At 31.8% G+C, this 15,803-nt stretch overlaps 1 protein-coding gene and 1 long non-coding RNA gene across 3 annotated transcripts; one reads left to right on the top strand and one right to left on the bottom strand.

Annotated features, from left to right (window-relative positions):
- The first annotated feature begins 1,354 nt into the window (after positions 1-1,354).
- Positions 1,355-15,151, top strand: LOC135841388 (solute carrier family 26 member 6-like). 2 transcript variants are annotated; one of them, XM_065358327.1, is made up of 14 exons: positions 1,355-1,679; positions 11,804-11,940; positions 12,027-12,191; positions 12,272-12,382; positions 12,457-12,575; positions 12,649-12,813; positions 12,886-12,990; positions 13,069-13,202; positions 13,286-13,448; positions 13,526-13,702; positions 13,787-14,059; positions 14,339-14,455; positions 14,553-14,679; positions 14,762-15,151. In XM_065358327.1, exons 1-14 carry the CDS (start codon positions 1,654-1,656, stop codon positions 14,866-14,868), a joined length of 1,926 nt encoding a protein of 641 aa, XP_065214399.1. In that variant the 5' UTR covers positions 1,355-1,653; the 3' UTR covers positions 14,869-15,151. The 2 variants fall into 2 exon arrangements, with proteins under 2 accessions (XP_065214399.1, XP_065214400.1); XM_065358328.1 differs by lacking the exon at positions 1,355-1,679 and adding an exon at positions 11,572-11,711.
- On the bottom strand, positions 7,997-10,449 carry LOC135841389 (uncharacterized). The gene is made up of 3 exons (XR_010557910.1): positions 10,184-10,449; positions 8,565-8,718; positions 7,997-8,472 (listed from the first exon to the last, which is right to left on the bottom strand). It is a non-coding gene; the product is annotated as an uncharacterized LOC135841389 (long non-coding RNA).
- Positions 15,152-15,803: the final 652 nt, after the last annotated feature.

The following is a 15,803-nucleotide window of genomic DNA, read 5'->3' as shown; positions in this document are numbered from 1 at the left end:
GTTAAATTTAAAATTAAAATCGGGTTAAGAGGGCTAATTTCAGCATGAGAGGAAAAAATAGCTTTTTTGGTGCTCAATTTTTTTTAAAAAATACGAATTTTCAAAAAGTAGGTACCTACACTTTTTCATCTCGTCTAAAAAGTGCGTAAGTGAAACGATCAACGTAAATTTTTCCCATTTTTTTCACAGTCTCCTGTTTGTGATGGAGTAACTTAGTTTTAGAGCCCACCATCACAATCTTTTCATCTTCTATAGAATGAGGGGGTGCAGGGCTGACTTCAAAAACCAAGACTTCACACTTATAGGTCCATACTCCATACTGGGTATATTTTGGTCAAAAAGTACGAAACTTGACCCGTCAGTAAAGGTCATCCCATACAAATGGTTCTTTTCATTTTTTTTTTTTTTTTTTTTGTATCTTTTATGCTCCAAAATTTAAAATTTGTATCCACTCGAAAAATGATTTCCATGACCAGAGACCCGCATTAATATAAGATATCATTCTCACGTGACTCTCTTTCTTCCTGGTACATCAAAAAAACCTAGCCAATTGCCAATACAGACAATGTTCTGTTACAACTCGTTAGTAAAAAAAAAAAAAAAACTAGGCTACAATAATTCGTAGAATGCAAAAGAACAACGACCGGCGCCACTTTACACCGTATATACAGTATGCAATTCTTAATTAATCATATCGAACGATGATTAGATACTTTTTTTAAAAAGTCGATTCGATCAAAACAGTACGATTTCGGCCCGAAGTAACTATAGAAGCATTTATAAGTACATACGTAGATGTACTACTGTGAGATTGCAATCAGCCCAATATGGAGGAAAGGAGGTAAATTCATTCATGAACTCATCAACTCACGATGATTAATCAGCAGTTATTGTTCCGATTGATGGTTTTGTTCACTCTCGCGCGGTATACTTAATTAACAATAAACACCAATAAACAATACAAGTCGAAAAAATTGATAAAAAAGTGGAGTACGACTATACGAAGACCGTCGATAGATTCCGACAGTGTAGGAAAAAAAATTGTTTTCTATTACGTAATAAATTTAGTTCACCGTTAAATAGGTAGTGACAGTCGACTGCCGACGAAAAGCGACGACTTGACGAGCCTCAAGTTTTAACCTACTTGGAACATGACAATAATTTTCACTATGTAAACACAACTCCCGCTAAAAAGCGAAAAATTTGCATCTGGCAGAAAGTGAAATGAAATTTTTCGTTACGATTGGTCGATGATTATAAAGCGCAAGTCTGTAACATATTCGCGAAATTTTCTTAACATAAAAAGTGGGGAATGGTATTGGCAAGGTCAACCCGCCGCTACAACGTATTGACTTTACCCCATTATCCATTGGTGTTGTTAAGATGCTTGGTAGCTAGCATGTTTTAGTATTTAGCATTAATTAGTATTAATGAAACTCGTATATAGGAAGTGTTGAGTTAATGCAACTCGCGATATTATTGAATCAAACTCGCGTGTCGATTTAGTACATAATCGATTATCCCTGACCAGTGTAATGTACCCGATATTAAATCGTTTCGTGCGATCGAATTATTTATTTTAATTTTTTTTTCTATTTTTTTTTTTTTTTTTTTTTTTTTTTTTTGGTTTAAAAACCGAGTCTTGGTGAAATAATGAACGAGGATGATTCCAACGAAGGGTAAGTTTGAATTTCTTTTCTTATCAGTGGTAACCTGTAGCTGTTGTTTATATTTTTACGAAGCTCTTATTATCACCTCGTGACGTTTTTTTGACTAAATTTTTACCTACCTACTTACCTAATATGTGATAATTTTTATACTTCGTTGGTGACTTTTTTTTTTTTTAAATACGTACGATAAACTCCTTCGTCGTGATTTTCTTCCAATTGTTGGAAAGTTATTGCCGGAAGTTATTATTTCCTTTTCGAGAATTACCGTAATGATCGAAGTAGTTTCCTGTTATAAAATCTATGCCTAGTTCGTTGACTTGGATATTATTCCATAGTGTTACGATTAACGTCGTTTAATTCGTTTTATTTCAAACTACTTTCAGTGTAATATTTTCCCTTAGTGGGTAAGTTGTCTTATGGTGAAAATTTTTTCCCCTGTTGCCTAATCGGTTGTAATCGACTCGTGGTTTGATGAAAAAAAAAATTCAATACGTGGTGTTTCTCTACCTACCTTCTTGTTCTTGTATAGTTCAATAAAAGGTAAAGTAAATTGTGATATACTTTTTTTTTACTCCAAGTGTACCTTGCCATCGAATATGTCAATTTTTTAACACATTGATAAGACGACACGAGGTTGAATTTTACCGGTTTATTGTATTGTAAAGTATGCAGTCTAAAGAATAAAGATAATAATGCGAGATATAGGTACCATAGACATATTGTTTCAGTTGTACGATGTTTAAATGAAAAAAGGAAGAAAAAAAACAGAATCATACAGGTCACGTGTTTTACTTGGCACATACGATTAATAATCAATCATCGTCCTACAATCGCATATAGCGGTCGTTTATCTATTTACAACTCGAATATTAAATTGATTTTTTAATCATATTAAGATATAAACTCGAACTAACCAGAATTTACCGCTTGACTTAAAATAACGAAAAAAAATTTTCGAAGAGGAATTTTTCCTGGATCAAGTTTATTTTATTGAGAAACACACCTCACACCTGTTTAATTGGCAGAGAATTTAATAAACAGAATTTTTAAAGTTTATTTTGAGGTGAAATTGTACGTAGGTAGGTAACTAGGTTTTTTTTTGAGGGATTACCTAGTACCTACCTCAAAAGTAATTTTAGATATCTGGGATGTAAAAAATGTCTAATTTGGTTCCATGGTAGTAATTTTTTCTAAAACTGCTATACATGATGGGTTCTCAGAAAGAACCAGGCAATTGTCCACTGTTTTAATTTTATGGTAGTATGTTTTATGCTCCAACTTCTTGATAAAACTGAATTTTGCGATTCGTTATTAGAAATGCATCACAAACCTCTCTCAACCACAATTCGAAACGCAAGCAAAAAAATACAGTGGAAAAAAATGGTTAATTGGTCTGTTGGTAGGTTGGTTACTTGGTTCTTGGACTTTAAATCGAAACATTCTTGTTATTATCATATGAAACTGAAAAGTTTGCATTGAAAGTGAAAGGTCCTAGATGTCAATTATCTTCTTTTTATCACCGATTTGAGTTGTTCCATCTCATCTTAAATGGGTATTAGGTACCTCGTACCTCATACTCGTATTATCTACTCTATTTTTCAAAACAAAGTACCAGCATATCCTGAACATGGACGTTTCTGCTTTTTCATTAACGTGGACCCTACAATTGCAGCATCAAAAATTCAAAATTTTAATTGAAATATTAAATATCCCAAAAAGGCAATAACAGAGTTATTTCAATTTTTTCTTCCTTTCAACTGGTTATCAAATTGTTTTTTCTTTCGTTTTGTAAAAAAAAAAAAAAAAAAAAACACACACACAAAAACTTTACTTGAAAAGGAAAAGTTTTAAAATTATAAGAAATTAAAAGTATAAGACGTAAAGTAGATAAGCAAGTGAACTGGTACTAATAGCCAAAAAAATACGAACGAAGGTACAATTTTTCGAGAGAAATTCAATGAAAATGAACCTTCAAATTACTGTGTAACATACCTATTGGAAATACATAAAGTTGCTTCCAACGCATGGAAATAATGGAATTTTCACTAATGATGAAAAAATGAAGGAAAAAAAGAAACATAATTGTCATTTTTTGTACGTTTTCAAGTTGAATTTTTCACTCCTACGAGTACATATTCCCATGAAATTTTTGGGTAAACGGTTATTTCAAAATTTAAATTTTCAGTAAGTACATATGACTTGAACCATCTATGTCTTCGATTTTTTTTTTTTTAAATTGGTACAGGATTCAATAAAAGCTTGTGGAGGGGCCCCAAAAAGCTGCAGGAAAAATTTTAGACCTCTGGCTTGAACTAGCACTGTTCTAACTGGGGTCTCAAAATTTAAAATTTACATTAAAAATTGAAAAAAAGTTTTTTTGAAAACAATTATTATTTTTGGCGATAATTAATAATATTAGAGCCACTTAGAAGTACCTAAGAACACCAATTTAGAATTTGCATGAGGAAAAAATAAGCACATAAATCATAATTGCTAAAATTATGAAAAAATTTCAAGGAAAAAAAATTAAAATTGGACGAAAAGTTGAACGATAATTTGAGCCATTAAAAAAATGTCACTGCGTGAGATATACCTACTTAATTTTTTGTTGATATTAAGTAGGTATGTGGTGTCAACTGTCAACAGAGAGGTTCATTTCTCTGGCGTTATCGCAAAAAAGGTAAAAAAATCTAAACATTGAATTCATTTCACGCAAAAAAATTCAAACTTTCAAAATATTTGCCCCGTTTTTTTTTTTTTTTGAAAGAAATTCTCTAGATTTACAATAATAAAACACAAAAAAAATACGACGCAGATAATTTATTTGTGTATTCATTTAACAAATTATACCTAATAAAAAATAAAAAATAAAAAATTGTGTTGAAATAAGTTTTTTTTTTTTTTTTAAAAAAAAACGGTTCTTCAATTTCTTTGATTTTTGCGTCCAAACTTTGGTAAAAAAAAAAGTATGAATTTTGAATCTGCAATCAAAAATTTGGTTCCCTTTTTAGCACTTATTCAATAGATATATTTTTTAAAGGAGTTTGAAGACTCCGAATAAAGTGTATTGTATACAATTTTGAATGTTTCGCCTCTCATCGCAACATGAAACTGTTTTTTTGAAGAGGGAGGGGGGAGGGCTAAGAAATGAATATTCCAAAAAAAAAGAAACAGAAATAGAGCATATGAAATTTCTCTTACTGAAGGGTGCTTCATGTTTGTCTGATATAGGCTTTGTTTTTGAGATATTTTGAGCTAAAATATTTTAGGGATTGAAAATTTGAATTTTTTCATCACCAAAAATCGATTTTTCAGAAAATTGTTCAGAAATTATCCAAAAAATTAAGAGAAACAAAATTAAGTTACAGAACATAAAATTTCTTATGGAGGAGGGTTTTGGAGGGGGGAGGGGATAGAAAAGCTAGACTTTATTGAACAATGAAAACTAATTAATGGGTCATTCTCATTACGTACATTTGAAAATTGTGCATCTGGGATAAAAGACCCCCGCCTCCTTACCCTTCCAACTTTCTATGCCACACTAGTCTGAATCAATTAACCATATTATTCATTTCAAAAAATATTACTTATCAAAATGGTTCAATTTTGAGCTCAATTTTTCCATTTATTTTAGGTAGGGTAGGTAAGTGGTATACCAAAAATAGAGTAGATTATTCAACTAAATTACCTACCTATACTTTTGGAATTTTTTTGCCCTTTCATCGTGAATTTTTTTTTTTTTGATATTGTTAGGTGAGAGGGAGAAGAATGTGAAATTGCTTTCAAAAAAGGATCAGAAGATGAAAGCAAATAAGCATTTTTTAAACTCAAACTGATGAATTTTGAATTTGGCTTTTATGCTACCTATGCCACCCCTCGTCATTTTCACTCTACTCCAAACGAATTTATTGAAACCAAGCAAGATCGAAGGGGTACCTAGTACCTACACCTGGCTTCAAATTAGGTTGTGCATGACTTAGATTAGATTGGTACTTAGGTATTTGAAGAGGGGATTCTTCAACTGCTTGCTCCGTTTTAAGACCTTGCTGAAAAATTTCAAGTCTGAGGTATAGAAATAAATTTTTCCTATTTTTTCTAGAATTTCTCCTTTGATCAAAAATTTACCTTTACACATAACTGACGCAGCTGGAACTTAACTCGAAGCAGTCAAGAGGGTATCTGAAGCTAGTGAAGCAGCACCCAAAGTTTTATGTACAGCTTCTGCCGGAGTTCGTTCTTAGCTCTTCGAAAATAATTTACTACTCTTGAACAGGGCCACCCAGAGCCAATGCAACTAATAAAGAGGTTTTTTGAGAGGGGGGAGGGGGTTTGACTGATTAATTTTGCCGATTGATATCACATTCATATGACTTATAAAAATGTTTATTTTCTGTTTTAGATTTTTGGGAGCTCAAATGTGATTTTTTTAAATTTTAAAACAAGGATCAAATTGGCCCGAGCGAAGCAAGGGCAAAAGTACGCCTAAAAACGATGTTTTTTTTTAGGAAGTTGATTTTGAAAAATAAGTGCACAAGCCCGAGCGAATCGAGAGTAAAAATTTTTGAAATTTGTATTTTGAGAGAACTAAAAACGGTGCTTTTTATATTATATGAAGTTTATATTTTGACTTTTAATATCATTCTACTCATTTTAGAATTTGAAAGATTTTTTTTAGGATGTTGATTTTGAAAAATAAAAAACAACAGACCCAAGTGAGGGCAAAAGCTCTTGAAAGTTTGTATCTAGGGGCAAAAACATTCGAAAAACTGCCCATTTGCCTTCCTCTCGATGGCCCTGCTCTTGAAAGAAATTGAGAATATTAAGCCAAATGCCCTCAATCAAAAGCGATTATTTTTACATCAGGGGGTTGCAATGAAGTAATTTATTCCTTTGTTTTATTTACTTAGTAAAAAATTATAAAAAAGTTTAAAGTTCTAGCTCGCCATAATGGAAATTATTTTGAATTTTTTGATTTTTCAAAAATTTGCCCAAACTCTAAAAATGATCTTTGGCACATAAAATTTTGGTTACGAGGAGGGCATGATCTTTCGATGAAGGTTGGTTCCGTTTTCATTAAAATAAGTACCGTTTGAGTAGTTCCCTCGTAAGGTCTTAAGTATTTGTTTTTTGATAAGAAATAATTGTGACAATGACAAATGCATTAAATACCTTTGGCTATTGAAGATTCCTTTCTCCTCTTCTTACACAGTTTGTGAACGATTTAGGTTTAAAGATTTTCAAATTGAAAAAAGCTTCAAAAGATGTGGTCAAATCAGTTTGGTTCTTAAAAAAAAATACTTCTCCAGTATTACAGAGCTATCGAGTCAGAACTCACGATTTGTGTCAAAAAAGGAGTGGTTTGTTCCCTTTTTCATCTGCACACTGCAAATTTTACTACGATTTTCAAAAACCTAGTAATATTAAAGTGCAAGGGCAACCTACTGCGTAAAACTCGTAAATACCTATAATGAAGTCATTTAATTCAGTGGGTCTGGGTACAATTTACTTCAAATTACCCGCCAAAAAAAATATCATAAAAAACAACGAACCATTAAGTGGCCCCCTACGGTTAAGTATACGTTCGAGTCACAGTTTTCAATTTTCATGAACATTTTAAATCAAGTTCAAATGAAAATCATCTCGTAAGTACATAGCAGCAAATCGACGTTAAAAATATCGAATGTTCACTTAAAATTAAAAATTATTAATTTATGTCTGATGTTGTTCCAATTTGCTATTTTATTCACCGCCAGACTCAACTTTGGTCATTACAATTTTAATTTTGATATTACAAAGTTCTATTGAATTAGAGTATACGTCTTATAGTTATAGGTATCTGATTAAAACGAGTTGAAATTGTTTTTAAGAACCATGTAGGTAAACTAATTTGAACTTCGGTTCTTTGGTTTAATTTTTTGATTTTCATAATTACAAGGCCGTCACACGTAAATGAAACGTAAACCTAAGCATACCTTACCCACCTACCTACCTAGTACCTACCTACGAGTAAAATCGAGCATAATTTTTCATTCATGTAAAAAATTTCAACGCGTGAAAAAAAATCGAATTCATACACGCTCGTATATGGTTTTTGTACTAGAAATGTACCTAAAAGGTTGAAAAATAAATACAATAAAAATTCGACGTGTGGTGGAATGACAATAAAAAAAAACATAAATATAAAAAAACACACGTATGTTACGTTCTAATGACGATAATATTTACCTAGAAATTCTACATTGACAATGTCAACGCACACAACTTGATCGATTTTTGTTCGTTAAGTCGCAAAAAAAAAAGGAATAAAAGGTAATAATTTCATCAGAGCGTAAACGTAAAATATAGATAATGAGTAATTATTAACACTCAATTGAAGCGAGCAGACATTTAATTGCATAGCTTATCGTATTTCGATAAACGCTGCTGTGTGAAATTTTTCACTTGCACATAAGCGCGAGAAGCTATATATTGCGGTGTAATTATGGGCTTTGTGTAACTAAAACAAACCCGTTATAAATTTGAAGCTTTTTCGAATTTATATGCTTTTGTCCGAATGTAGAGTATAATTATAATGATTAGAAAATTTCGTTCATTAAGACGACTGCTGCGTAGGCATGTTGAGAGGTTCGCGTATGAATACAGAGAATTGTATGTAGCATATGCTGGAAATTTTTACAGCAACTGGTTCTTCGATCGATTTGGATTCAGGCGACGTTTGTTGCGAATTTACGAGAATTAACTGGTTGATGGGAGTTTGAGTATGATTCATTGTGAAATCCACGCGATCGTTTGATGGATTATTCTGCGAAATAAAGTGTAGATAGGTAGATAACAAGTTCATCGGTTTGCTTCGAGTATTACACAATTATCTCAAGTGTAGCTTTAGGTACCTACTTGTTCTGAAAAAAACGTGACAGAAGAAAAATGCTGCTAAATTTACAGCATTGGGTATATCTGTCGTATTTTTCATGAAATTTTACTGGGGATTTCACGGACAGGATCATCTTATATTTCTTTTCTAATAATTAACTACTCGTACAAGGAATCTCTACAAAAAAAAAAAAAAAAAAAAAATGAGAAAAGTCGAAGTTTCTAAATTTGAATACCGGGCTCATTCAACATTGACTGACTCTTTTTTGTATTTGAATTCATCAAAGTATGCTCATAGAAGAATATCAATACCTAAACCTATACATTCTTTCAACATAATTTAAGTAAGCATCAGGCAATCGTGAAATCGATTACAAAATTGATGAATTTCCACGATGCATTTGTGGAAATCCATTACCCATCACATAATCGCATCAATCATCGGGCTAATGAAAATTAACAACCAATAACAAATCGTTAAAACTTTAGGCAGCTATAGACCAAGAAAACGAATCATTTACTTATAGAAGATTTAAACTATTATTAGTCGAGTATCAGAAATAAAAATTACGTTATATCACAAATTTCAAGCATCATAAACGTTATTAATCGTGCAGGTGTAATAAAAAAATTGACGCAGCATTCAAAAAAAAAAAAATTCAGACAGTAGCCCATTATGAAACCTATATCTTTCGAAGGATAAACATTCCATAAATCGAATCCTTCCACTCGATGGACAAAATTTCGAAAACAATGAAATAATTCATCAACATGGGTAATATAATATGTCTGCTCTCGCTGACGAATCTCTCTCGTTCTCTCTTTTATTGTGAAAACACTTCAATAAAAATAATAAAAGTGCAAAGCTTATAAGCCTCCGCAAAATACATATAATCATTGATAACATTACAATTTTTCTGAAAGATTCCATTGTTCTCAATCACGTTCTCGGAATATTATGATTTGTGAGCGAATGATTGCGAATTCCTGTTATAAGCAATACCGCATAAGCGAAAAAGGAAGATGATAACTCAAATTCTTTTAATTATTTGTATTGCGTTGAGTTCGTCAATGATTTAATTAACCTTTGCTATATGTTTTTCATGTTTACAATTGACCAAAAAAAAATAAAATAAAATAAAATAAAAAATAATACATTGTGTGGTATTTCAATTTCATTCTTATATACCTACATGATAATAAATTACCTATTTAATTTTTTGCGGGTTTTTATAAGGTTATGATGTGCCCAAAAAATCATTCACGTTATATCATCATTCATCGTAACACGGAATCTAAAAACTTGTGATATAAAATTTTAACCGCACAGTGATCAAATCACACGCTGAGGGTCAACTCATTTAATTTTATTAAAATCACGCGAATAGATAGTTGAACTAATTCGAAGGCAAAAGGTACACCATCAGATGGTATTTTTCCTTGGACAGATTCACCTGCTCGAGACATCGTTCACGACTTCCTCGTACATGATTAATGAATCATTGTGGAAAAAATTTGCATTTCCTTTTAAGTGTTTTTGAGTGATACTTACCATACCCAATATTAATCGATAAATAAATTACATGTAATCATTTAATCGATTGTTGTAGGTACACGTAACCTAAATTAAATAATTCTCTTACCTATTTGCTTATGATGTGGCAAAATATCTAGTGAATCTGCATTCATCGTTGAAATTATTACACAGGATCTACCTATCTGAAACACGATTTTTTTTCTAAATGCTCACGATAACATATTATCAACATCAAAAAATGGTTCCGGTTTATTTGATTCGAGATTGAAAAAAAATCACCTAGTAACTCGTTTCAGTATTCAATAGTTTATAATTAAAGGTTCACAAACTCGTTGATAATGACATTGTCCTTCGTTGAGGACATCGCTATTGTATAACTTCATCTTGTGTACTGGTGTAGGTAGGTAGATACCCCAACAATAAAATAATTTCCAATACCTTTATGGTAACGATTTCACGCTCGCATCTGATTATCATGCATTAATTTTTGAGCATTTCTCATTATTTAGAAACAACGTTAGCATTCTGCGAATGATGTAATTTGCTACAGCGGTTTGTCATTCATTCGATAGGTTGGTATAAAATTAGAATTTTTGCAGAAAATGAACACCGTTTTGTGAATTTGCAAAAATGAATTTTACTGACCTTCCTGGGGGAAAAAAGAGTAAAAATATACTCGAGATTATAATTATGCTGTATTTGTAAATTAATTTATACCAACTCGATGAGATGAGAATGCAATCAAGGTTACAAAGTTTATGAATTCAAAAGATGTTTGTTTTCGCCTTTCGGTGATTTTTGTTTTGATTTGTTTTTCAGGGTACCCTAATGAGACATATTTTTACTGAATGAACACCTAATTATCGCAATTTGGTGATATTACAAGGTTTACGGTTTACTAATAAACCGCAAAAATTATAATGATAAACGTTTGAAATCATAAATTTTATGATTCGAAAAATTAAAATTGAAAATGAATTTTTCTATCGTTCACGGTATGCGCAGCATCGTAACTTTGAACTTGACACTGACTGTTTGAAATTATACTGACGTAGGCTATTTTTTGTTTTTATTTTTAAAGTATACGACTTTGCTTGACATTATAATCTTTTGAAGAATGAAAAATAAACGACAGTGCTATTTTTAAGCGAAAATTTGCACTTGAGATTGCAAAGTTTTGTTTGCAAAATACTAAAACACCAAAGGCCAAAATGAATTTGAATTTTGAAATTCAAAGGAACAAGTTCATGAATCATGACGTTCTTGTTCATGTTGTCAAGTTCATGTTTATGGTAGAACAAGAACTTATGATCAGACCTTCTAAAATTCTATTTTTTTCATTCGTTCAACTTTCCTTTTCACTTCTGAAATCGTCTTTTTTGATGATGGGAGTTTTTCGAAATAAAAAATTAAAAATGACTCATCTTTCATCAGATATCGTGCTATGATGTTATAAAAAAAAAGGAAGGGAAACACCACTGATAACGATCAGCTGGTGGACGTCTAATGTGTTGTAGATAACACTATTAACGTTAAGCTTGCCCGAGATGCTTATTTAAATTAAAAATAAATTACGTATATTTGTTTTCGGTGCGACGAGTTATTTTTGTAACAAGAAATTAGGTACACCAAAAGTATGTTTGGGTAGTTTTTTCTGCAACATTGACGTAATAGTTTTATTGTTTACAATCATGTTTCATGATCAGGTTTATTGTTTCTGTTCTAGGTTTTTACCCAACATCAAACAGCCTTTTTTCACCGCATACGATATTCAAAATGGAAACACAGTAATTAAATCTAGTTTTTCGTGCAAACAGAAAGATTTCGATGACATGTATGTGTACAAAGAATACAAAAAACCAGGTATACTTTGCAAAATCTTCTATGTAAATATTCCTGTCAATTAGCTGCTTATCTAAAATTCATAATTGTGTTTCTCTGTGTTACAGATATATACGAAAGAATAAAACATAAGAGAGAGAAACTCAATATTCTCCAAATCTTGGTGTCTATATTTCCGATTCTAGAATGGTTACCGAAATACAAATGGCACACGGATCTCTTCCACGATATAGTATCCGGATTAACGGTAGCTATAATGCATATTCCACAAGGTGAGCTTTTCTTCATCCGATAGGTATTTCTCGTGGATATCGAAAATGGAGTTATAATATTGGTTATTTCACGTGTACAGGAATCGCTTACTCGATATTAGCAGGTGTACAACCTGTCGTTGGAATTTACATGGCTTTTTTTCCTGTAATTATTTACGCAATGATGGGAACTTCTCGTCAACTGTCAATGGGTGAGAAAGCGTCCAGTTGAATATAATTTAATTTACGATTATCAATCAACTAATATGTGGGTTTTTTGCTTTAGGTACTTTCGCTATTATTTGCATGATGGCTGGCAAATCTGTGAGCGAGTTCGCTAATGGCAATCCGTATACTGCCATTCAGGTAGCTTGCGCGGTCACAGCAGTGGTTGGCGTTTGGCAAGTAAGTCACGTTCTCATCTCATCGTACGAATTTGGAATTACATTTATCTAATGTAATCCTTTTTTTTTAAAAGGTACTTTTCGGAGTATTTAGAATGGGTTCTTTGTGTGTGATATTATCGGAGCATTTAATCAGCGGATTAGTCACCGGAACTGCGATACTGGTTATTAATTCGCAGCTGAAGCATTTATTTGGTTTAAGTCTTCCTAAGCACAACGGATCGTTGAAAGTTATCTACGTAAGATGTGTCATATTCACAAAGATGTACCTGTATCGTGATGTGAAAATTTAACGATGATTTTTTTTGCAGACTATGACAGATGTGGTAGAACGATTCAAAGAGATTAATTACGTAGCATTTGCTATTACAATTACTGTAATGGTTGTGCTGTTATCGTATCAACAGTTCTTAAAAGTACGAATTTATTCCAACGATGTAATTTTGCGATGTATCAACCGCACGATGAGTTTAATTTATGGATTCGTTTTATAGGATAGAGTGAAGAAAAAAATACCTATTCCAATTCCAACCGAATTGATTGCAATTGTTTCGGGGACTTTATTATCTAAATATTTCGATTTAGCCACGAGATTCAAATTGACTACCGTTGGGGAAATTCCTACAGGGTATGTTACCATACCGTTCATTTTCTCAACTCGTTCTGTTTTAGTACATAGAAATTAATTTTGAGTAAATATTACGATTATAGATTTCCTGCACCTGCAATCCCTCCAGTAGAATTATTTCCAAAACTAGTCATGGATGGACTTGTCATAGCTGTTATTTCATTTTCTGTAAATATTTCTATGGCTAGTATATTCGCAGAAAAACACCAATATCGGATTAACGCTAATCAAGAGCTTATAGCTGCGGTTAGTTAATGAATGAAATTGCTTGTTCACTGAAACGAGAAGTCTTTTATTTGAAAATTTAATTTTTTTGATTACAGGGAGCATCTAACATATTCGGAGCGTTCTTTTCATGCGCTCCTTTTGCAGCTTCGCTATCGCGTAGTCTTATTCAAGACACTACTGGTGGACGTACTCAGCTCGCCAGTTTAATTTCATGTTCCTTTTTATCATTAGTGATACTTTTTATCGCACCATTTTTCGAACCATTGCCACATGTGAGTACCACGATCGTTAAACCAACGAAAAAAATTGCCAAAAAACACGTTCACGTGATTAATATTTAATTTTTTTTTCGACAGTGTGTTTTAACAGGTATAGTTTTCGCAGCTATGAAAGGCATGTTGGTCAATGTGAAAGATTTTTTTACTGCTTGGCGCCAATCTAAACCAGATGGATTTATCTGGTTGATGACCTTTTCTTCTGTGATACTAATCGATATAGATATCGGCTTATGTGTCGGTGTGATTATCTCATTGCTCTACATCACAGTTTTGGGACAAAAAGTCAAGATTGAGGTTTTAGGCAATATTCCAAATACCGACATATACGTTTATAAAAATAAATACCAAGCGGTAAGTTAAATTTTACGCGAATCGGGCTAGATAAATATTATTAAATTAGATTAGATCACGTTTTTTTTGTTACGTCGATTACTCGATTAATTACGTGTATTCGAAAGCAACTATATCAATCACGGATGGGTGAAGAAACATTGAAAAAAATTTACTCTCTGTTTCAGCAATTTTTCCATACATTAATCTTATTGCGATATACATAAGTTATAATCTTGTCGATTTCGTCATTTTCAACGATGATGAATAATTATTTGCAATCGTGTGTTTTTTATACAGGCTGTACACATTCCTGGAGTTCTCATTTTGCACATCGTTGCTGGAATGAACTTCGCTAACAAAGAAAGCATCAGGCAGGGAATTTATAAGAAAATTAACAAGCATAAAGATTTAAAAGTGAGTCTAGTACTTCATCTCTATATTTTCATACCTCGCGGTATAATTAGAAAATTACGCCATAAACAATAAATATTTATCCTATGATTGTTCGTAGATGACATACGCGATATTAGATATGTCAGCAGTTTCCTACATTGACCCGTCATCTGTGAAGTGTTTATTACACATGTACGAAAACCTCAAAAGCAAACATATTACCCTTTATTTAGCAAAATGCTCAAGTATGTATTTATCTTGGACATGTTTTTCAAACCTGCATACTTCGTGATTTATTGATTTAATTTTTTTTACTCATTTCAATAGGTAGTGTATTGAAAGTATTATTACGCTGTCGTTTTTTCGACGTTTTCCCTGAAGTACAGCTCTTTCCATCGATTCATGAAGCTGTTTTACATGTTCGATATTCGTAAACGTTTCTGTGATATTAATTCTTAAATATTAATAAGGATTTCTTTATTTCTTTCTTTCCTTTTTTATTATTTAAATTTGTCAATTTTTAAAGTTACATTATCGAACAATTGATTTTGTCGATTCGTTGTTTTGCATTCGAATTTATTATTTTGTTGTAACAGTTTCTTTATAAGGAAATATGTATGTATGAAAGTTTATATTTTATTTATTTGTTTATTAATAAACTATTATTTTTTTAAAAAGAAAATTTATGATGTCTTTTAAATAAAACGTTTTCTGTGATATCGTGTTTGTTTGTTGTTTTTTTTGGTCAAAATCTTTAAGCTGTGTTCAAATTTTTATCTTTTACTTATCCAAAAACTAAAAAGGTTTTATCTTCATTTCAGTTGCTCAAAGAACGACTAAAATCAACGTTCTTTTTTTTACTTTTTCAGGAAATTTTGTTTGCTTACCTATATGTACCTAAGCTTGCCTTAAAATTCAAGTTGAAATTTATTTCGGCGAAATTCCAATTTCCAATTCATTAGATTTTGAGTTAGAAACGAAGCGTAAAAACACTATATCAAGTATTCATTTTTTTAAATGCAGATTCAGGGGATTGGATTCGGAATTTTCAAAAATCTGGTTAGTGGTTTTTGCTTTTGGACGTTCTTTGAATCTCTTTTTTCAACACTTTTTACATTTGAACTTGAAGTTGAAAGTATTCTCATCTTAGTGAAATCAGTAAAATTCAAAATCCATTTTTATTTTTTAAAAGCTACGTTACTAGACTGTCCTGTCCTCCTGTCCTTCCCTACCATACCTACCTACCCTGATAGTGTACATCTACATAGATTTTAAATCTGCCAAAATCCGTGTGAAAAACATGATTAATATGGAGATCACTCAGTCTCATTTTCAGTTTCAAAAATGTTGAACAAAACTCAAAAGACAT

Source organism: Planococcus citri, chromosome 3 (genome assembly GCF_950023065.1).
Source record: "Planococcus citri chromosome 3, ihPlaCitr1.1, whole genome shotgun sequence".
Taxonomy (NCBI): Eukaryota; Metazoa; Arthropoda; class Insecta; order Hemiptera; family Pseudococcidae; genus Planococcus; species Planococcus citri.
Note: the sequence above shows the minus strand (reverse complement) of the source record. Positions and strands in the feature narration are given on the sequence as shown.

Bases quoted from the DNA above. Each gene is read 5' to 3' on its own strand.
- LOC135841388 (XM_065358327.1), top strand. From the start codon at position 1,654: ATGAACGAGGATGATTCCAACGAAGG. The intron at 12,576-12,648 runs GTAAGTCACGTT...TTTTTTTAAAAG, and splicing joins CAGTGGTTGGCGTTTGGCAA to GTACTTTTCGGAGTATTTAG. The intron at 14,680-14,761 runs GTATGTATTTAT...TCATTTCAATAG, and splicing joins TTATTTAGCAAAATGCTCAA to GTAGTGTATTGAAAGTATTA.